Source organism: Podarcis gaigeae (assembly GCF_964106915.1).
Source record: "Podarcis gaigeae genome assembly, chromosome: 2".
NCBI lineage: Eukaryota > Metazoa > Chordata > Lepidosauria > Squamata > Lacertidae > Podarcis > Podarcis gaigeae.
In genome coordinates, this window is record NC_139679.1 from 44,808,727 (window position 1) to 44,830,063 (window position 21,337).

General features: G+C 49.4%; 1 protein-coding gene and 1 long non-coding RNA gene across 13 annotated transcripts; one reads left to right on the forward strand and one right to left on the reverse strand.

Annotated features, from left to right (window-relative positions):
- Positions 1–3,040: 3,040 nt before the first annotated feature.
- Positions 3,041–20,407, reverse strand: LOC310835596 (uncharacterized protein). Of its 12 annotated transcripts, none has more exons than XM_083720385.1 (6): positions 19,428–19,599; positions 13,657–14,161; positions 13,060–13,141; positions 11,445–11,527; positions 7,554–10,268; positions 3,041–5,387 (listed from the first exon to the last, which is right to left on the reverse strand). In XM_083720385.1, exons 2-6 carry the CDS (start codon positions 14,075–14,077, stop codon positions 4,975–4,977), a joined length of 3,714 nt encoding a protein of 1,237 aa, XP_083576511.1. In that variant the 5' UTR covers positions 14,078–14,161; positions 19,428–19,599; the 3' UTR covers positions 3,041–4,974. The 12 variants fall into 12 exon arrangements, with proteins under 12 accessions (XP_083576511.1, XP_083576506.1, XP_083576507.1 ...); XM_083720381.1 differs by lacking the exon at positions 19,428–19,599 and adding an exon at positions 19,738–20,407 and having other exon boundaries at positions 3,042–5,387; positions 11,361–11,527; XM_083720386.1 differs by having other exon boundaries at positions 3,042–5,387; positions 13,087–13,141; positions 19,428–19,596.
- LOC310835636 lies at positions 19,577–21,028 on the forward strand. Its single transcript, XR_014559721.1, has 2 exons — positions 19,577–19,679; positions 20,405–21,028. It is a non-coding gene; the product is annotated as an uncharacterized lncRNA (long non-coding RNA).
- Positions 21,029–21,337: the final 309 nt, after the last annotated feature.

The following is a 21,337-nucleotide window of genomic DNA, read 5'->3' on the forward strand; positions in this document are numbered from 1 at the left end:
GATAATTAAGAAAATACATGCTTCTAACGGACTTTGCAGCTTTCCTATTAATTCTTCAGATTTCCCTCTGAATAAGTGATTGCAACTAGCATTTGCTGATTAACATGGGATGCAACTGTCCAACTTTGGGACTACAAGTGGTTGAGCTATAAGTACGGATGCCTCTGATGTCCTCTGTTCTGTTTCCAAATGTGCTGCCTTGACTTAAAATGGATGGAGGACCTGTGGCCCTCCAGAAGTTGGGCTTCCAGCCAGCATGGCCAGGAATGATGGAAGCCGTAATGCAGCACCAGCATCTTAGGCCCTACAGATGCTCTTACACTCTGAGGATCCTTAGGCTGTAGTTCTATACCTGCTTACCGTGGGATAAGCTCAGTCAAAGTGAGTAGAACCTAGAGCTGAGTACAGGATTGTTAGTTACTTTCAGCACTATGTGGCATTTAAATTGAGACTAACCCAAAAGCAGCTGGGTTGTCAACGATGAACATCCCTACAGAACAAATTCATTCAGGACTGGCATACTAGAGGTATCGATGTTTGTGGTGCTTACAAGCAGAAGTTGATCTTTTAAAACAATAACGTGCTGCTCCTGTTTAGCTACGAGTATCTAACCTCGTGGCTAATGGTGGGACCTGATGCATTGTCCTGCAGCATACACACACACAAAAAGGCAACCAAAGCAATGAAGCATCTGAAATACTTTGAGGAAAGGCCAAAATACTTGAAGCTTTATAATTAAATGGAAGAGGGGAGGGATGAATTGTGTGTGTTGCGGCAAGAGTCCATCTCTTCCCTACATACAGGCCATGCTTCCGCCCCTGACAAACAGACCAAGGACAGATTTTTTTAAAAACTATGCTTCCATCCAGCTGATGGAAGGCTGTTGTATGACGTGATGGCCACTGGCCCCAGTGCAGGGTCTAGCACCAGCTGTTTGCCATGATAAACTAAATGGACACGCCTGATTCAGAGGCAGTCTACCTCTGACAGCCAGCTGGCAGTCTAGCCACTCTCAAAAACAGGATGCTGAAGTGGATGAACTCTGTCTGAAGCCTTTATGTTCCTCATTCTGACTTCAATGTACCTTTGGGAGTAGATAATAAATTAGGATTGATTCCCCCCTCCCTCCTCCAAGAAGATTTACAATGAAAGCAACAGCTCTGTGGCTGATAACTGTGTGTAAGGAAAGATTCTGCTTCAGTAAAAAATAGTAAAGGACTTTGAATTCCCATTGTGCTGATCCTTCGTTGCTTTCAACTTGGTAGCCACTGTAGGGAGTTCCAGATTAGGTCACTGTCGAGTTCACACTTATTATTCCGTTCTTCCTGAGAAGTGATTGCATGCTGCGCTTTGTGCTGGACTTCAGTAACATAACTGCATATTGAGGATGGGAATGGGGCGAGGGAAGATCAGAGGCTTTTGGTTTAAAGGATAATAACTCCTGGCTCCCATAAGAGGGTCCATTTGATCAATCCACTACGCTTGCATCTGTTTATAAGATGCTGAACTGGACTTTTTGCATGGCAAGCAACCATAACAGGACTCCTTGCCCAGGCAAAGCCTGTATTCCTTGGAACAAAATAATAGTTTGTGTGGGTCTTGGCAAAAAAAAAATGAATGGCAAAAAAGCAAAAAAATAAAATAGAACTAAGCCTGGGGGGAAATCCTGCTACAACCAATTTTTTAAGGGTAAGGTATAGGGGGCCCAGCTGCACAAATACAAATTATGTAAAGTAGGCTATGATAGACACTTTACAAATAGAACTGCATACTTGGTATAGCATTTTTTATTTTTTATAGTATTAGTTTGGATGTAGGTAGGTTGGAGAATCTGCACAGGAACTCAAGGGAAAATATATGCTGCTAGGACACTTTTTGAGACCGCTCAGTGTGCCATTCCAACATGTCACTCAGAGCACACCCATTGGAATTGATGACTGTGACTAAGATTGGTTGATAAATTTCAATGGACGGGATTTACCTAACCAGCCCCTCAGCAGAAGCACCACACAAGCTTGCCCCTGCACACCATGTCACACCCAAAAATTGGTTATTTTGGCAAGGTGTGTGCGCATCAGAAGAACTCCCAGAATAGTACACAGGAGGAGAGGGAAATGATTCTATCCAAACAGCTGGAAGAGTGATGTTGACTTCCACCAAATATTTCCTGAGTAAAAGCCTGAGGGTGCCACTTAAGTCATTGGGACTTAAAAGGTAAACACGCATCCCTTTACGTCATTTTGCTACAGCAAATCATTCTGTGAACTGCAGCAGGAACAGTTGCGAGCTCTTAAATAAAAGTCTCTTTCAGTACGCAAACTGCAGCTGCACCTGTCAGCCAAGCTTTAAGGTACAGGAGCTAGAGATGAATGTGGTGTTGTTGCCCACTGTGTGCAGACTGCATCTTTTAAAGCCCATCCATATCCTTTTGATGACATAATAGACACAGCAGAACTGTGCCAGCAGCTTCTACTTTGTAGTTTTACTTGAGCACACAGAAGAACCGGCTAACCATCATTACCAACAACCAATTTTGTTGTGGTTACAATAATAGAGCGTTCCATTAACAGAAGGAAGATGCCACCTGTCCCATGCTTCATAAGGGTAGGCGAAGAGTACAGAGCTAGCAGTTCAAATGGTTAAATCTCTTATCCAGGCCTGAACTGGTACCTAATTTTGAAGCAAATTGCACCCATTATGCAGGACCCCAAACCATTGTCCAGTATATGCAAGTCTTTTAAATGTACACTGCAAATGTAGAATTTGGAGCTGGATACAGGATTCAGGCCTGACGTGGAACTGCATTGCAGCATGTCATCCAAGGAACCAGTCTAGGCACCAATACTAAGGTGACGTTGCTAGGGAAAGAGTTTTAGGGAAGATGAAGAAAGCAATTCACCACAAGCACAAAGTTGTATTAGAACTGAAACCTATTTTGAGGAAATAAATATATTACATCCTGAACATATAAGCCCCTCCCCCCATTTTGAAACATGGACACAACAGCGGAAACTCAAGTTCATCTTTATTTTAAGAAACTAAGAAAAATCTATCATAATTTATCACCAACAATGTGCTACATTACAAAAGCAGTCACACACATGCAAACTTCAGGAGGGGGCAGGAAACCACACACCTTGTTACAGTTAATAAGGCTCCATTTCCAATGATATCACTACACAAAGCTACAGTTCCATCGAGTTGTAAGAGATACCTCCCAAACCCTGCATTCAAGGCACATGTAGCTGCATGGACAAGAGTTACCAAGAGGAAAACCATTTCTGAAGGCATGGAAGAGAAGGACCATATTGCCATGCAATGATAGGTCTCACAGTTGGGCTACTTCCGCCATAGCAATTCATAATGCCTGGGCACTTTCAGCCCCACAAGCAAGGCAGGGCTATCCAACATGGGCACCTTGTCCCTACCTAGAAAACAAGCTTCTCCATCTCATGTAACATTTTCCTAGCAGCGCTAATCTCTCAAGGTAATTGACTCAAGAATCCTAAATTCTGCCATCTCCATTGTAGCAGGCAGAAATGGAGGAAAGTAATGCATCAAAAGCATCTCTACCTCTGCACTGCTCTAAGAGTTTCTCTAGCAAGTGGTCCTGTGCTACGTGCCCAAGTATGCAGAGGTGAAGGAGAATTTTTTTAATTCTTTAAATCCCTGTGATGGGACATGGGTGTCCCACAACTGGCATGTGGGGTAAAGGCGGTAATTTTGTCCCACTTAATACCAGCAAATGCTAGGAGGCCTTTACTAGAAAAAAAAGATGCAGTGTTTCATCGCCATTAAAGTCTGTTACAGCAGAGTCCCACAGTAAAAAGTGTCAATTGCATTTGTCCATCATCAAAGAAAGGAAATCCCTGGGCATGGCAAAGCACCATAGGAAACCTGCAGGTTGCTACTGTTGTGCCAATATTGAGAGACAGGATAGCACAGGCATTGGCATTGCAATCTTGTCCGCTTCTCTATACTGCTGAACTTTGGGTTCACGCTCCCAGGAAGAAGACACCCTGTACCAAACAATTCCCAAGCAGAATAATTCCCAAAGAGATTCTCATTATCCTTTCCCCTGGATAGAGTACAGATGTCTATGTAAAAAAAACCAAGTTGATTGGCACTTAAGATGGCAAACCACATACCAGCACAAGCCCTCCCACCAAACACACACACTTTGAAACTTGGGGCATGACCCACTCCTGAAAAGTACAGAAATGCCTAAAGACAGAACAGTTCCTCCTCACTTGTAGATGCTCCCCCCCCCTTATGTCATTGGAGGGGCAATTTCATGTGTTGCTCTTTCAGGGGAAAGAGGTAGAAACGCCTTTCTCCCAAGAGCAAGCAGTTTGCTTTAGAAGGGTTCCCTGTATCTGTAGTCAGCTATGAGAAACGAGGCATGTGAACACTTTCTGCCAACCTAGGAAAGGTCTGCCAGCCTTTGTAGCCATTAATTGCCAATAAATCCATGTGGAACTCCAAGGCCACATCAGTAGCTGTATCAGACAGTTGCTTATCTATGGCTGGGGGAAGCCCCCAGCCAAGTAGATAAAGTATTGCTATGTCAACCAAAAGCAGAGGGGTGTGGTTCCCCCCCCCCCAGCACTTACCAGGCGAAGTTGCACAGGCCTATCTCAAGTGTAGAAGCTGCCCCATATCACTGAAGACCCAAACAAAATGTAGAGGGGGTCCAGTGAGCTAAAAGCAGCTCAAAAGTGAATTTGCACTTTCTGGCAAGTGGCAAAAACAGTGGCTAAGCTACAGTAAAAGCCAATAGAGCAATCATCTCAGATAGTGTTTCTCATTAGCTGCCCAAGAGATCAGAAGGGGAGGAGGAACACCCCCGCAGTTGGCTAACACTAGATTCTGAAGTCTCTACAGGAACGGCTGGATCGTACCTAAGGGGAAGGGTGTTGTGGGGAAACAAGTCAAAATGCCCAAGGGAAACTTTCCATTTCCAAGGAAACAAATTCAGTGGAAGGTCTCCACCTCCACCACAGTCCAGTCCCCGTGCGGGGATGACATGTCCTCTGGGGAGAAGCTCGTCACAGAAGTGATGCTGGCGCGCGATTCATCCAGAGGAGAGATCAGTTCGGTCCACTTGCCAATCTCTGCTTCGCTGCTCAGCGCCCCCTTCCCACCAGCTGCCCCGGAAGGGGCCTCCGCTGAGAAGAGCAGCGTCCGGCTGATCAGCTGCTGCACCATTGTGGCCTGGATGCTTCCTAGGTGAAGAGCCTGGTCTCGGGACGCAGCGCGCAAATGGCGGCTCCCGTCCTCTTCCTCCGGGCCAGGAGTCTCAGCGCCACTTTCCACTTCATAGATAGTGGAGAGGATCTCTGACGGACAGGGTCCCCAGGGGAAGGGCAGGCCAGCCCCATTGTCACCTACAAACAGGGCAAGGAGCTTGGGTTGGAAAGAGTGACCCTCAGGGTGGGGTGGTGACGAACAAAGAGGAAGGAACAAACAAGAAGAACACAACAGGAGAGCAGGAGAAGAGAGCCTGGGTTTACTTCTTTCTTTTTAAAAAGAAAACCTGAGATGCTTCTCAGCCTGGCAAGAGCTGTCTTCAAAGGTTGCTGTTATCTATTGACTGAACCCACCACCACTGCAATGCCTGGGCTGTGCAGAACCCTTTTGTTCAGGTCCCCTACTTTGTCTCCCTCTAGTATTGTCCCATCCAGATATGGGGCCAGCTTAATGGACATACAACAGCTGTAAGAACTGCATGGGGACCTGGGCTAGGGTTGCCTTTTGGGATTCCCAAGCAACTCCCCATTCACTCATGGTCCCTGTCAGACAGCCACTCCCGACTTTCTCAAGATGACAGGTTGGGCAGGTGGGCAATTAATTCTTAAGAGCTTCATTGGCTTTATAAAACTTAAGCTAGTTCTTAAATCCGAGTTATTTCTTCTCAACAGCATCTATACTTTCGCGAGTCCTGGTTGACCATTTTACTTAAAAAGCCAACCAGCAGCAGAAAGATGTATCCATCAAGGAAGTTGTAGTTAAGTTGCCAGTCAGCTCTGCCATTCTCTTTTGACAAAACAGAACACCCAATCATTCTTATTGGGGACCCACGTACGGTATCTTTTGGCATGTGACCTTGCTTAGTCCAGTAGGATTTCAACATATTTTGCTCCCTCTAGAATGGCAATTAGTTTGAACACTCCCCCATTTCACTACACCTATCGCTTCTAAAGAGATCAACCTATGCTCTTCCTACCACCCTACAGAAGGTCACAAGGTTAAGGTATCATATTCCAAGATTACAACTATAACAAAGCTGGTTTGCCTAGATCAGTTGCCTTAGCCAACTTCATAGGACTAAAGTGGGAGGGGGGTTCCTCATGGACCATAGAATCCCCTGCTTGATGCTGGAATCCCTGAGCTAAAACATCTCCAGCAGAGGGCTGCCTAGCTCTGCTCAAAGACATCCATCCCCCTAGATAATTGGGTTTGCTGCCTAGCTGGTCCTTGCCATCAACAGGTTTCTCCTGTTACTTAAGCCTTAGGTCTACTCCAGGCCTCTGGAGCAGCAGAGTGGATTTTCCCCTCTTCCATGGTATTCAGTCCCATTTCCAGAAAGCTCTCCTCCCTGCTAGCTGCATTAGAAGAGGCCTGCTCAAATTTCAATTCCTCTTATATTTGATAAGGTGAGACTCACTTTAGGGGAGCTGCCTGCAAGACTAGTCTGAAGATTGCCATAAGTATAACCCCTCCCCACCAAATGCTCTGCAGAGCCTTTTTTTGGCAGGGCTTCATCCAGTTCATGAGAGAGAAGCAAATAGTGATGGGATACCATAAAGAAAAATAACCTTCACAGAACAGGGAGGCTCCAGGGTCACTAGGAAGCAACTACTAGGCTCAAGGGCTGCTGAACAAGGCCAGGAAAGTGTATTGACCTTGATGGATTAAAATTCTACCCAGCTTTGCAAAATATTCCCACGATTCACTGCTGCCAATATGCCAGTCAGATTTGCCCCAGTTCATGTGCAAAACCAAACAAGGTTTCTGGGCTACTTGAGCACACAAGAGGCAGCTCTCAATGACAGGGCTCCACACTGCGTCCCTAACACCTGAGCAACTTTGAAAAATACGTGGACTGTCCTTGGCGAGATCTCGGAAGCAAAGCCACTTACAGCCGCGTTCAGTTAGGGCTCTCCACTCTCTCCAAGCCACCAACCTCCCCCCCCACCTCAAAACAGTAGGGAACAGATCTCCTGGAAAAACAAGACAGGCCAGATCAGATAGACAAAGTGATGCTTTATTCAACATATCAAGACTAAGAAGTTTACCCTTCTCAGAAAACACGCTAAAATACACACAGTTTCCCGCGAAGAAAAGGGGTTGTCGAGATTGGGGGGGGGGGGAGAGGTATCAAACACAAAGAGACAAAAAAAAGTATGCCTGTTTGGCTAGAAACACAGATGGAACAGGTGCACATGGAAGGAGAGGGGCCGTCTTCCTTCCCTACAGGGTACTATTGCACATTGAGATACCACAGGTTGGCACTTTTGACACAGACAAGGCAGGTTTCCTCTATACGTTACCTGCAGCCAAGCTATAAGTGGCAGCGAAAGGCTGGGATGACTCTTCCCCCTGCCCTCCAGGCGTCTTCTGGGGAGCTGGCGAGGCCTGCAAGGAGTGCTGCTCCCAATCCACGGGGGCCTTGCTGCCGGTCTCTTTGGAGAGCTGGTCCTTGCTGCCCTCTTCGCTCTCGAGGGAAGAGAGGCCGGGGCTCTTCCCACAGCTGTCGGTGGAGTGGAGGTGGAAGGCGCCAAAGACGTCGCAAGAGGCGGCAGAGTTGGTGGAGGCCGGGGTCTCGGTGCCAGCGTCGCCGGAGCCCGGCTCGTCAGACTCCTCCACGGAGTGGGGCAAGGACGGCTTGCCCGGGAAAGAAGCCGACAGGCACACGGCTGTTTTGGCGAAGCCCGGGTCCTTCAGGAGATCAGCGTCCAGCTCGGCTTCCTCCTCGGAGGACACGGTGGGCTCAGTGGGCGGGTCGCCAAGGACTTCGTCAGCAGGCAGGGTCTCTGCCTCATCGTCTCCCTTCTCCATGTGGATGCCCAGGTCCAGCTCGCCGGGCAGGTCCTCCAGGGGGCTCAGGAGCTGGTGGCAGGTCTGCTCCAGTTTCTCCTCCGACTTGGACTCTACCCCGGAGCTGCTGTCATAGTCCAGCAGTTCCTCGGGGGTGCTGGTCTCGCTGCTGCTCTTGCCTGCCAAATCAGGTCCGCTTAAAGTGCTGGACTTTGAAGAGGAGCCTCCCCTCTCTGGGGACTGGCTCGTGGTCAGCACTGTGCTACTCAGCAGCAAGTCTGGGAGCTCGGGGAGCTGGGCGGGAGGCTCCTGCAGCAGCTCAAGGCTCTTTAGGGGCAGGGTCTGGGGTTTGTGCACCAACACCTGAGCCACACCGCTCGGAGAGAGCTCCCCTGAGAGACGGGGCCGGAAGCCTGGAGCTTCCCCCGCAGGAGCCTCCTCTCGGTTCAGGTTACCCCCACACATTTCCAGGAGCACTGGATCATCACCGCCACCATCATCCACAGGGCCTCCAATTGCGGGATGTCCACCCAAACAACTGCACGGGTCGGTGTGGGCTACAGAAGGCTCTCCAACAAATTCTGTGGGAAGCAAGCTTTCAGGGGTCTGGAGAGAGACTGGGGCCTGGTCCTGAACAAACTCACCGATTACAGAAGGTTCTGCTGCATGCGGAGACTCCAGGAGTTCATCTTCGGTATAAATGGTAGCTGTGTGCGGCCTCTCAGCCTGTGGAGAAGTGACTACTTCCTGTGTTACGTCACCACATTCAGCTGCAAGCTCTAGTGGGCTCCTCCTCAGCCTCACAGTCTCTGCCTCCAGTGGGGCTCTGTCCACCTGCCACTCCACCTCTGGGCTACAAGGGAGGCTTAGGACCTCGTCCACTTCATGTTCGGCTGCCCAAGGCTCTGCCATAGTTTCCAGGGGAGGACCTGCCTGGCTGAATGAGGAGGGCTGCTCTGCTGTGAGGACAGACACCTCCGGTGCCTCTGCTGTCTGTGCCAGATGTTTGGCAGTTTGGGCCTCTTCAAGCAACCCAAAATGTGGAACCAAGGACCTGGGAGAATGAAATCCTTCTACACAGCTTGGCATGGGGACATCTTCCCCAGTGGACACCTGGGTGCCAGGTGACGAGAGGTGGCTTATGCCTTCACAAGGCTCTTCCGCCTCAAGCAGCAAGTGTGGCTGCTCAACAGCCACTGGAACATCAAGGCGCGGAAAGACTTGCTCCTCCAAGTACTCAGAGTCTGTGCCTGCCTGCCTAGTCTGGGAAGATTCCAGCGTTGAAGTTTGGGAAGCAAGCCCCGAATCAACAGGAAGGGATGGTTCGTAAGTGCAAGCTGCCTGCAAGCCCAGTATTTCGTCACCAGGGACGTTCAGGACCTCAGAGGCGGCCAAATCATGTATCTCGTCATGATACACGTCTTGCGGAGCCAGAGAGACCCGAGGTGCCTCGAGGACTGCTGGATGCGTCTCAGTGGGAGAGGAAGAGACCGTCCCATCTTGTGGGCTAGACGAAGCCAGAGGCGCCACAAGGACCGCTGGATGCATCTCGGTGGGAGAGGAAGAGACTGTCACATCTTCCTGATCAAGCGAGGACAGGGGTGCCTCAAGAGCGGCTGGAGTTAGCACTTTCAGGCTGGGATATGCAGCCCAGTCTTCCCCTTCCAAGCCCCCTGGCTCCAACTGCTCAGTCGCCACTGCTTCCACCCTGCAGGTCTCAGACACTGCCTCTTGGGAGTCTAGCAAGGAAACAGTCTCTACCTCTGCTGCAGGGTCTAATTGCTCTATGGGCCCTGCCTCCTCTATGGAGATGCTTTCTGCTTCACCAGTGACCACCATAGCATGCCCTTCCTTGGCCTTCTGGACCTTCTTTGGAGAGGGGGCCTGCTCTTGGCTAGGAAGGGCATCTTTCTTGGGGGGCTTCTTGCCTGGACTGCCCCCGGCAGGAGAAGCCTTGGAAGCAGAGGCAGCAGCTCTTTGTGGCGTGGGTGGATGCGAAGTCCCACCAGCCGCCTTGGCAGGAGTTCTGGGCTTAGTGGACTCCGAGAACTTCTTCGAGGAAAGCTTGGTATTCGGAAGGGCGGCCGCATTCCTTTGCCCGAGGTTTTGCTCGGACTGAGACTTCGAGCTCGGGAGTTTGGGGTGCCTGGAGGGGGCGGGCGGCATCTTCACAGCAGGGTTTGATCTTGAAGGCTTGGCCTTTGAGGTCGCGACAGCTCTGGAAGCATCTGGAATGAGAAATAGTATTTTAAGTCCATTGCAGTGATTGCCAAAGCTGAGCCTCTCGCAACGTGCGTCAATGCATGCTGGAAGATTTAAGCAGCCGAAGGTCTGATTCTCATGACAGCTGCAATTCTGCTCCAAAGCCATAAACATTTACCCATTTTATACCTGCCACCTGGTTTCAAACCAAACAACATAAAAGCCACAGTACCATCAACTAGGAATGCTTCGCTATGCACCACCCCCTACCCTAAAGGGATCTCCAACTGCTGCATCCCTTTGCCTTATGGAGCCAGAATTTGGGTCACCTCACACCCTCTTTGAAATGAGGCACCATTAGCTATAGTTTAATGCAGATATGCAATGCAGGATTCCCCATCTGATGTTGAACTGCAACTCCCACCATGTTGGATCACTGGTCGTGCTGCCTAGTGCCAATGGGAGTTGAAGTGCAACAACCTCTGGAGGGCACCAGGTTGATGAAGGCTGGTGGAATGTATAGTCCCCCAACTAAGGTGGCAGCTCTCACTCTCAGAAAGTCCCTAACTAAAATCTCACTTCTACTACGAACTCACTAGGTGGGCTTCAGCAAGCAGCTTTCACCTGGAGGCATGCAACATGGAAATGCCAACCTATCTTCAGAGGATTGAAACTAGATACGGTTACGCGGGTTTCTTGACGTATAGAAGTGCTATATAAATGTCTCAATTTCCAGAGGGGCAGCTGTGTTAGTCTGATGCAGCAAAAGTGATGACACGTACTTGTCCCATGCCTAAAAAACACGGGTCTGAGCAGTTTCCTCTCTTTAGCTTGGAATAGGAACAAATTGCACCGAAAGAGCTAAAGAGGGGTTTTCCCCGGGTTAACAAAGCAGGACAAGGGGAAGTGTGGAAAAGCCCATAGACTTGAGCCTACTTCATGAGATGCATGTATGCTGTGTACTCTTGTGAAGATTTCCTCATTTCCTTGTTACCACCCCCCCAACTATACATATCCAAGATTCCACAGAATGTGGAACTTTTCCCTTTTTGCATTATGCTGTGGAAGGCTCAGAACTTCCCATAAGCCACATAGGACATACGCATCTTCACATATACCTCTTTGTGTAGCCGGACTGCTTTTCTGCTGTGCTACTACAGCTTGACCAGCAGCTGGCACTGCCTGCTTAGGTTTCCCCACACCTTTGCCGTTGGCTGCAGTGCTACTGGCTGGTGGTCTGTTTAGGGCTGATGCAGTTGAATTCTTGGTCCCTGGCAACCAAGTTCTGAAACAGAAAGCAACAAGATTATGCAGGGGAGAGAGACTGTAGCTCAAGCCTTTCGAACACACAGAGGCCATTCGTGCCAGCATGCTGGTGCTTTGGCACAAATGCCAGCACTTCCAAGTCTTTGGCAATTAGTGGTGACCAGAGTGGCAAGGTTATCCCTGACAAATGCCAGCCGTCAAGAGAAGTGCTCCAGTGAGAAAGCTATAAAAAATAGATTACAAAAATCAGATCACTTCCTCCATTCTAGCCGCTCCTTGGGCCTGAAGCAGCTTCAGATCCTCAAAGCAAGTGGGGCGGGGGGGGGGGAGGAAACATAAAATTAGCTGTGCTTCTCATTCCTCCACTTGTTTACAACATGCAAATCAGAGCCCTGGGGAAATGCAGAACCTTCCTGGAGAATATCCCCACCCCTGACTCTCCAGGCCTTGCCTCCAGTCATTTCCAAGATTAAAAGAGGAAATGCATAAAAGCAAATTAAAAGTAGGTAAATTTACCACTACAACTGCTATTTCTCTGCCCACTGCTTTCTTTTTGGTACACCGTACAGACTGCCCCAAAGGAAGTCGACAGGGCAAAATTCTGCCTGTAGATTTGCCTTAAGAGGACCACTCATTTCTGAAGAGCTGGCAGAGTGAAGATGATTAAACTGATTCCTTTTTTGTAAAGTGTGGCACATCACCAAAACTGGTATTTACTCTAGGCAGAGCAGCCTCTGCAGTACTTGCCAGCACAGTTCAAAATACTGCTTCAGTAACCATCGCTTTTAGCCGAGAACTGCCTGCTCCAGTGAGCAGTGGGAGAAGCACTGTACACAAGGCGATTGTGGGCCACATTTTCCTTAATCAGAATGAAAACTACACTTCGGTCGAGTTGGTTCAGGTGCTGCACTGTTACTAAGTGCACCCTATTCAGAGACTGCAGAGGTAGGACTCACAGCAGATCCACAAAAACAGTACATGTGGTCATCTATGGGATGCATCATTAAGTGGGAGGTGCACGTTTTTTGTCATTGCTATGGTGGTGTTCAAGAAGCTGGCAGCCCCCCCACCAATCACTCATCTCATCACAGACCCACATCCCACTGTCCTCTGCACCTCTGTTCTCTTACTTCCTTCTAACAGAAGCAGGGCTGCATCTACTCACTAGGACACGAGTCCTTTGGGCCCTTCAATGTTGCTGAACTACAACTCCCATCAGGCCCAGCGAGCATGGCCAATGGTCAGGGATGATGGGAGTTGTAGTTCAGCAACGTCCAGAGGGCCAAAGGTTCCCCAAACCTGCACTAGGATGACAAATAGCCACTGTGGTGCCAGTGGACAGTGCTGGACTCAGGTCAGTCACCCACTCAGCCTGGCCTGCCTCCTAGGACTGCTCCTGGGACAAAAGTACATGCTTTTCACGTACTGTATTAGGTACCATACCCAGCATCTCCAGGCAGGGCTGGGAAAGATCCCTCCCTGCGACCCTGAACTGATGCTGCCAGTCAGTGTTGGCAATGCTGAGGTGAATGGACCAGCGGTCTGACTCACAGCTCCCTGTGCTCCTCCGTTCCATACCTGGGGGGCTTTGTCTGTTCGGGTTTCTTGACTTTCGTGGAAGTTGCCTTTGGTGCTACAGAAAGAGCAAAGAAGATACTTGCCTTAAGTAAACAGCTGATTAAAGCACAGAACAAACGATCAGAAGACCCTAGCTGGATAAGCATGAAAGAGCTATCAAGTCACCAGTAGAACAGGGAAGGCTCCTGGAACCTCATTTCTCTACCAGGTTTGAGTACATGGTGAGTGATTAGCACAGCAAGGCCTGTGCACATATTTGCAAGGTATACAAGTGGAAACCTAGAAAAAACCACATTACTAGGGGGTTTTAGGTGGGGGGCAGGGAGGAAGGACCCTTCAGTTAGCAGCAAAGTTCCATGTTGTTCCCAAAATTTGGCCCAATTTGGAGAGGGAGGGTATATGGGAAGTTACCATTGAGTTAAGCTGTGCTTGAGAGAACCTGGCCCAGATCACAGCCTTCTCTAGACAAGCATGCCTAGGAACAAACCTCAAAGGTGCCATGCAATGTCTTAAGGGGCTTAGCACAGCTTTAATAACCCCCTGCTGAAGAGTTAGGCTGGCAATCCATACCTGAAGCCGTCACCTGCGTTTCCACTTTTGTGGGTTTCTGCTGTACCTCCTTCTCCTGACCGATCCTTTCTGAAGTCTTGGGCCCGCTGGGTCTGTCCCCTATGACCTTTTTCACTGCCCCCTTAGCAGACAAGTTGGTGGCAGCACTGGCCTTGGCCACTGGCTGCTTCGTCTGCAACACGGGGGGCTTCCTGGCTGCTCCATTGCTGAGCATTCTGGGGGCGCCGCAAGGAACTGTAGGAGGACGACTTGTAGTGGCTCCTGGCTGCTTCCTGCCAGGGACCTGAACTGGAGCCCGAGGGCTCCTGCTGGGTGTCTGCTTTGCTGCAGGTGGACAGGCAGCCCGGGCTCCTTTACTGGCCGTTGCCACGCCATTCAGCCGTGGAGCTGGGTCTCCGCCAGCAGCGCCATTGTCATCCATCTTCGCACCGACTGGCACTGGGCAGGCTATCTGTATCTCTCTGAACCGCTAAGCCAGGTGCAGGGCTCCGTTTTCACCTGCGACCTGAAAAAGAGGACCACCAACACTTTGTGTGGAACCCCACCCCAGTGAAGCTCTGCGGGGATTGTGTGTAGTATTGCAGATGACTCACATCCCATTAGTTCAGCAAGCTGAACCTAGCTGCTTCGGATGCAAAAAGCCAGCACTGACTATATACACAAAAGCATTCATATGCAGACATCTAGTCACATGAAACTATCTGCAGCTTGTTGCCAAAAGCTTTCAGAGAGGTGGATTCTACGTTGGTGGACTGCAAAGAAAAGCATGAAAACCCACGCAGCACGAAACTAATTTTCTAGGGATGCCAAAGTCATAGTGGCAGCTGCCACATGTTGGAGTCTTACTGGTAAGTCAGATCAGTTAAGCAACAGTTGCGTTGCTAGGATCCACCTTAGAGTCACAAGGCCAATGTTGTGTTGTTCATTAGATTGGCCCTATTTCTGCCACTGTGCAGTCCCCTTTGTAGAGCAAAGTGACAAATCAGGAACACTGCCGCCCAGAGAGCAGTATTTGCCCATGGCTGGCAACTATTTTAGCAGCCTACTTTGCAACTCCCAGCAAAAAAAGAAAAGAAGAAAGCGTTCCATCAAAACCACAGAGCACTCAAGCTTGGGGTGGTGAGAAAGAAAACCAAATCCACCAGCAGAAGGAGAACCTGATATTCCTCTCCATGCTCTGCTCCCTATGCCTGCCCAACTGACTTATCGGTGGAAGAGCAGCTGGCAGGGACAGGCCAAGACAGAGTAGAACTTGAAAGGAGGACCCTTCCCAGATGGCATCCAATGGACTGTCAAGGCATTTAAAAGATCACTACAAAATTTACAACCACTACTGTAGCTGAAATTTATATTCAACAATAAATCCTACGCCGCAAAACCAAGGCAGCTCAGAGCCATACTATTAGATAATTAGATCTCCTATCGAAACCCTTTTCAGTATGACCAAAGAGAGGAAGTTATTTTAAACATGTCTTAGCTTTGGAGGTTGGGGTTTTTTTTAAAAAAGGGATTTGTTGAGGAGAGCTCAATTCCTGCCTCTAAACTGAGGAGAGACTCAAAACTTTACAGGGAAAGTTGAAGTGCCTCTGAGACAAGGTGAACAGCAAAACAGAAGATGCAAATTTGTTTCAGCCAAATGCCTCACTCTTACACACACTTGCTTGGAGCCTATTTAAAATGCAAGGTTTATCCACATTGATTACCCAGGATTGGCACGTAGCATACAAAAGAGCAGAAGGCCTTATGCAACTGCCATGCACTGAATCTTGGGCTGATTTTACGAGAGCAGCCTCTGCCTACAAATCAGCCCCTGCCAGCACAGCACGCTGGCTGAAGCCGAAAGCAACTGGAGGGCACCGAGTCGGGAGAGTTCCCCTTATGAGAACCTTGGGTGCCCCTGATGCAGTTTGCACAGCAGGCTTGGAACCAACCAAGCCTTGTTGCCAGTGGTAATTTTGCACCCAGGCAGAAGTGTGATGAACTGTGGCTGCAGAGGCTACAAATGATAGCACTCCTCTCCAGGGGAGAGGGCAGAGGACGGGGGGGGGGGGGCTGTCAAGCCATGTGGTCCAAAGTTGACACTACCAATGATCTATTTTCCTGTGCAGGAAGTGAAAGACTAACTGGCCCTTGGCAGCCTCTGCACAGACTTCCCAGGCAATAAGTGTCACAGAATACTTTGCCCGCTGCCCATGAGCTGACAGAGCTGACTTAGATAGGTCTCAAGTCACCCACTGACTTGGGAGGCTCTTCCACCTATCTCCTAGGGCACTCAGTGGTCCACCAGCAGATCACATTACCTTCTGCCCACTCTAGAGAAGCCATATGCAGAAAGCTTCAGTGACTGCTGACAGCTATTAGATCACAAAGGCAGTTCCCAGGGTCATTTCCATTCTGCTCTTAGAGCACAAGGCAATGAGGGAGCTATGGGTAGAGTCTTCACCCATATTTGCTTATTCAGCTGGTTGTTTTAAAGCCCTAACTGAACATCCGGGACATTTAGCCACTCCTATGCTGAAAAGAATGGTTAACTTTTAACCCATTGTTTGATGTGGGAGAGAAAGATGCAGAAACAGCACCATATTTGCAAAAAGCACATTTGTTCAATGCAACAAGAATGAACTTTATGGGACCAACCCCTTAAGTCACACTTGACACAGCACCTCTCCATGTAAATAACCTTCCCAGTCAATATCAGCTATTGCCAAACAGTTCTGATAGGAAACTTTTGCCCTCCCACCCTGTTATTATCTTAAGAGGTCATTTTGTTTTAATACTGTACTTTGGTTTCTCCTGACCTTCTTGTCTCCTGCATGGTCAAGTTTCAGTTTCACTTTCTGCTTGCTAAAAGTGTGTACCCTCCAAATTCCCTTATATCAACTTGACATTTTAAAACCCAGCAGAGCTAAGTGTTGTTCATGCTACGGTTGAACTCTTTGAAATCTCTCTTACACACACCCTGCCCCAAATTGTATTTACACTTTTCCCCCACCCTTCTACTGCCCACCATGAGTACCTTTCAGTTGTCTCAAATATCTTGTTTGGTTGTTTATAACCCACCGCAACATCCTGGCATGTTTATAATTCTGCATCACCCAAAGCTGCAAAGCATATGTTTCAGTCCACATCTGAGCCCAAGGCAGGCCCATGGGAAAACCTGCTTCTTTTCTAGCCCTTGAATGCTGCTGCACATTCTCTCAAACTTTCCAGCTACATTAGACACTCAACCCTCCCCCCTCTGCTCTTTCCTTGAAGCCATAAGAAGTGCCAGGGAGCTGCAGCCCCTCCACCCCCATCACACCTGCCCCCAAAGCAAGAGAGTTAGATCATTCCAACAGTCACCCATTCACCTTTGGCTTTTTGTTTGTTCCAATTATTGTCCCAGGAGGAAGAGCTCTGCTAGCAAGCCTATAATTTCTCTTCTGGTTTTGGAGATGGCCATTACGTTCCCCAGCTACAACCTTGCCGATCCGCTTTAATTACACAAAGTAAGTACCAGGGAGAGAGATCTAGAAGCATCAGTGTGCAAAGACACAGTTACCTCTAATTAGCTACCCCAAGCCATTGTCTTCCCCCCAACACAATCATCCATGACTTCTGCTTCCTGTTAGGTTAGGTAAAGGGACCCCTGACCATTAGGTCCACTCGTGGCCGACTCTGGGGTTGCGGCGCTCATCTCGCTTTATTGGCCGAGGGAGCCGGCGTACAGCTTCCGGGTCATGAGGCCAGCATGACTAAGCCACTTCTGGCGAGCAGTGCACGGAAACGCCGTTTACCTTCCCGCCAGAGCGGTACCTATTTATCTACTTGCACTATGACATGCTTTCGAACTGCTAGGTTGGCAGGAGCTGGGACCGAGCAACGGGTGCTCACCCCATTGTGGGGATTCGAACCGCCGACCTTCTGATCGGCAAGTCCTAGGCTTTGTGGTTTAACCCACAGCGCCACCCACGTCCCTGTTAGGTAGGTGATTAGATTAACAGACATCTCTCCCATTTAAAAACTCACTGATTTGATGCATACTCCCCAAACTTATTTCCATCTTATAATTGAACTTTACCTCACCAGTGATTTTCCTTATTCTTCAGTGTTCGTGCACTGCCCTTCCTTTGCACACTTCTGTAGCAACATCCTTTCACTAGCAGATGGTCAGTATACCTTGCCCTAAAAGGTTTTATTCATTCATCTCAATCCCAAAAAGGCTTTGCCTTTCCTCTAGAGCAGGGTTCAGCAAGCTTTCAGCAGGGGGCCGGTCCACTGTCCCTTAGACCTTGTGGGGGGCTGGACTATATTTTGGAAAAAATGAATGAATTCCTATGCCCCACAAATAACCCAGAGATGCATTTTAAATAAAATCACACATTCTACTCACGTAAAAACACACTGATTCCTGGACTGTCTGCAGCCTGGATTTAGAAGGCAATTGGGCCGGATCCGGCCCTCAGGCCTTAGTTTGCCTACCCATGCTCTAGACTAGCCCATTTCTGCATCTCTCAGCCATCCATCTAAAAGTCACTAGGTCACCTGGATTCCCCACCCCCATTTTTTTTTACTTTATTTCCTGTGGGATTTTTCCTGGAAGGGTAGCCTCTTTCCTAGAGAGGAGCTAATCCAAGGGGGGGGGAGGCTATTTCTGTTGAGTACAAAGCCTTAATACAAACTTTTTTTCTCCATTTTAGAGACAGCCTCCTTTACGTGTATACTGTGATGGAGGGGGAGAAAGGAACCCCTTTGTCCACTGTCAACTACATGGGACCCTATGAATGGTGAGATAGTTGACATTTGTTCTTCCAATAACCAGCTGAGAGAGATTTGGTTCAGTTTGCCTTTCCTGCAAAAAGGCAGCCTCAATTTCATTTTATCTTTTAAATGGATTCATCCAGCAATACCAGGGAAAGCCTCACAAAGAAGCACAGGGTGGGGCTGTGTGTTCATACGAGATGGTAGCTCATCACCACTGCAAATCCCTCCCTTAACAAAGGAAAGGGCCTGCACATCTTAGGAATTGGTCCCTCCTGGTTTCATGCGAGACTTTTTAGGGATGGGAGCCACTTCCCCCTGTGGCCCCTGACATTATGGAGGTTTTGTGTTTTTGTTTGTTTATATATAATATAAACCTCCCTTTTTCAGTACCGACGCTTTTAGTGCACTTGTAGCCTTAGCTCGCTTCAATCAGCTTGCTGGAAAAAAATCCTTTCACATCACACCTTTTTTAAAAAGGAAAAAATGCCCTGCTTACTGCACCCAGAGAAAGTGCAACAAGAATAGCCACCAACGGGTACAGCAAATACAGTGTGCAGCTCCCCTCTCCGAGGGTGACGAGTTGGTCGGAGGGGGAGAGCGGACGGGGCTAACAGGCTAACACAGCAGATTCTGCCCCGAAGGCTTCACGAAGCCCAGAGATGAGCCTGGCATCCAGCTCCCAGTCTTCCCTTTGGCCGGGAGGATCCATTCAAAAACTGCCCAGCCTAACAAAAAAGCCAACACCCCGCCCCGCCCCTCCAGATCAGGGCTGTTCGCTCGGTCCGCTTTGCACCTGCCGGCGCCATGTGCACGGGAGCCCCACACGCCCCCCCCCGCTTCCCCCAAATAAGCTGACCCCCAGCACGTGGGAAACCGGGGGAAGAGAAGCAACCCGCCCTGCCCAGCCGTGGGGGGTGGGGGGTGGAGAAGAGCCGCCCCGACCCTCTCCGCTCCGCGCGCAGTTCCCAAAGCTCCGGCCAGGGGCCGCCCGCCGCCGGAACTCCCGGCGCCCCCTCGACGGCTGTTACCTCGCTCGCTCGCTCGCGGCGCGCCGGGAAGCCGAGCCAACCGTCCCTCGGCCGCTCCAGCAAGCGAAGGAGCCCTGGGGGGCTTTTGTCTCCGTGCAGGGGATGCTGCCGGCCGGCCTGGGCGTCGCTGGTGCTGGTGCTGCCGGCGGCGGCGCCTGCCCTGGGCGTGTGTGGCCGGAGGGCTCGAAGGAAGGCGGAGTGGTGGAGGAGGCGGCGGCGGCGGCGGCGGCAGCAGCGCCAGAGACGCACAAAGTAGGCATGGGGAAAGGGGCGGGGCGGGAGGGAGAGCAGAAATGCCCCTCTCAATTACCTGGCCAGCCAATGGCAGCGCCGGTTGGGGTTTGGAAGGGATGATGTCACTCTCGGGGGGAGAGGCTGGCGCTGCGCGGATCAATTGTGTCTTCGGCTGCGCCGCCGGCAGCTATTATGGCCCCCGCCCCGCCCCCGCCCATGTGGCAGCTGGTTAATAGTAATTCAGCCGCGGGGGGGGGGGAGTGTTAACCCTCCGCCTGCCGGAGCGCTGATAGCGAGCCTGCTACTGTCAGAAGAGGACACACGGGGCTGGTTCACACGTGCGCGGATATACCCCCCTCTCCTGACCTGAACGTGTGAACTGGTTTTACTGAAAAGAGTTGTTCGAGCGGGGACCGACCCGGAATGGCAGGGCCCTGCCTGGGTCAAAGGGGCCCTTAGTGGGCCCTCCTGGCAGACTGGGCTGGCCCACCCTCCCCATCCTCAAGCAGGCTCACTGTCTGGCAGTGGTACTGACAGGAGCACCAGCCAGGCCTGCACAGCTTTACTTGCCTGCTGTTGCCCTTTCCCGTTTCCGCACCATGAGGATATTCCCGAGGGCCACAGTCTCCCCATCCATCATCTGTACTGTAGCCCTCTGAAACAAGAATTTGTTCCAGTTCCTCAGACAGTGATCTCATCCGAAAGATTTGCCTCAGGCGTTCTAAAAACTATAATATCCACAGAATGAAGAGACAAAATTGGAAAGGCTGGTGTGATCTACTACAGGACAGACCTAGAAGAAAAAGCAACTGAACACAACATTTTGTCAAAGGAACCAGCCCAAACTGTTCCTTTTAAAAAGCACAACAATTTTGGTGGTTTCCTCAACAACTTTTGAGATGTCCTGGTTTTTACTTTTTGAAATATCGTATGGTATCAGCTGTGCCAACAATGCCTTCCTAGTGTCTTTATAGGACAAATAAGCAAGGACCCACAGTTAAGAATAAATGGGCACAATGCTTACATGTTTTTTTAAGGCCGCATAAGCTAGTGGGAAGATATTTCATTTTCTCAGGACACACTGCTGCCGACCTGAAAGTCACCAGCATTTAACAACAGCAAAAACTTTTACGAGGACTCCAGTGTGAAATTGCTGGATTAGAATTTATGAGTACAGTAAGTTTAATCCTATGTATTCAGATCAGGAATTTCTGTCTCGTGGTCTCTTGTATTTCATGACCTTTTGGCCCAGTTGTTCACAATTGTTTTCTCTATAGACATATATGTGAATATATGTTTGATGAACTGGGCTCTAGTCCACCAAGTCTTATGCTGCAATAAATTGGAGTCTCTTCAAGGTGCCACAAGTCTTTCTGGTTGTTGTTTTTTGCTTTGCTTTGCTTTGCTTTTAATCAACATGTCATCAGCCTATGTGCTTTGTGGCAGCAGAGTCCAAGTGGCTTACACACCCTGCTGTATTTTACATCATGCTACTTCTGAGGGCTGCTTTCCAAAATCAGCTGAAAACGCAACACTTAATATAGCACTATATTATCTAGCACTGTTCACCCCCATGTCCAGGATCTTTCTTTCATGTTTGCTCAGACCTACAACTTGCCTTAGGGCCTTCTTCACTGATGGTGGACAAACTAATTTGGATTGTATTTGCAGGCTGC

Bases quoted from the DNA above. Each gene is read 5' to 3' on its own strand.
- LOC310835596 (XM_083720381.1), bottom strand. From the start codon at position 14,077: ATGGATGACAATGGCGCTGCTGGCGGAGACCCAGCTCCACGGCTGAAT. The intron at 10,269-11,360 runs GTATATGTGAAG...TTCTCATTCCAG, and splicing joins CAGTCCGGCTACACAAAGAG to ATGCTTCCAGAGCTGTCGCG. The intron at 5,388-7,553 runs GTAACGTATAGA...CCCTGTTTGTAG, and splicing joins CACTTATAGCTTGGCTGCAG to GTGACAATGGGGCTGGCCTG.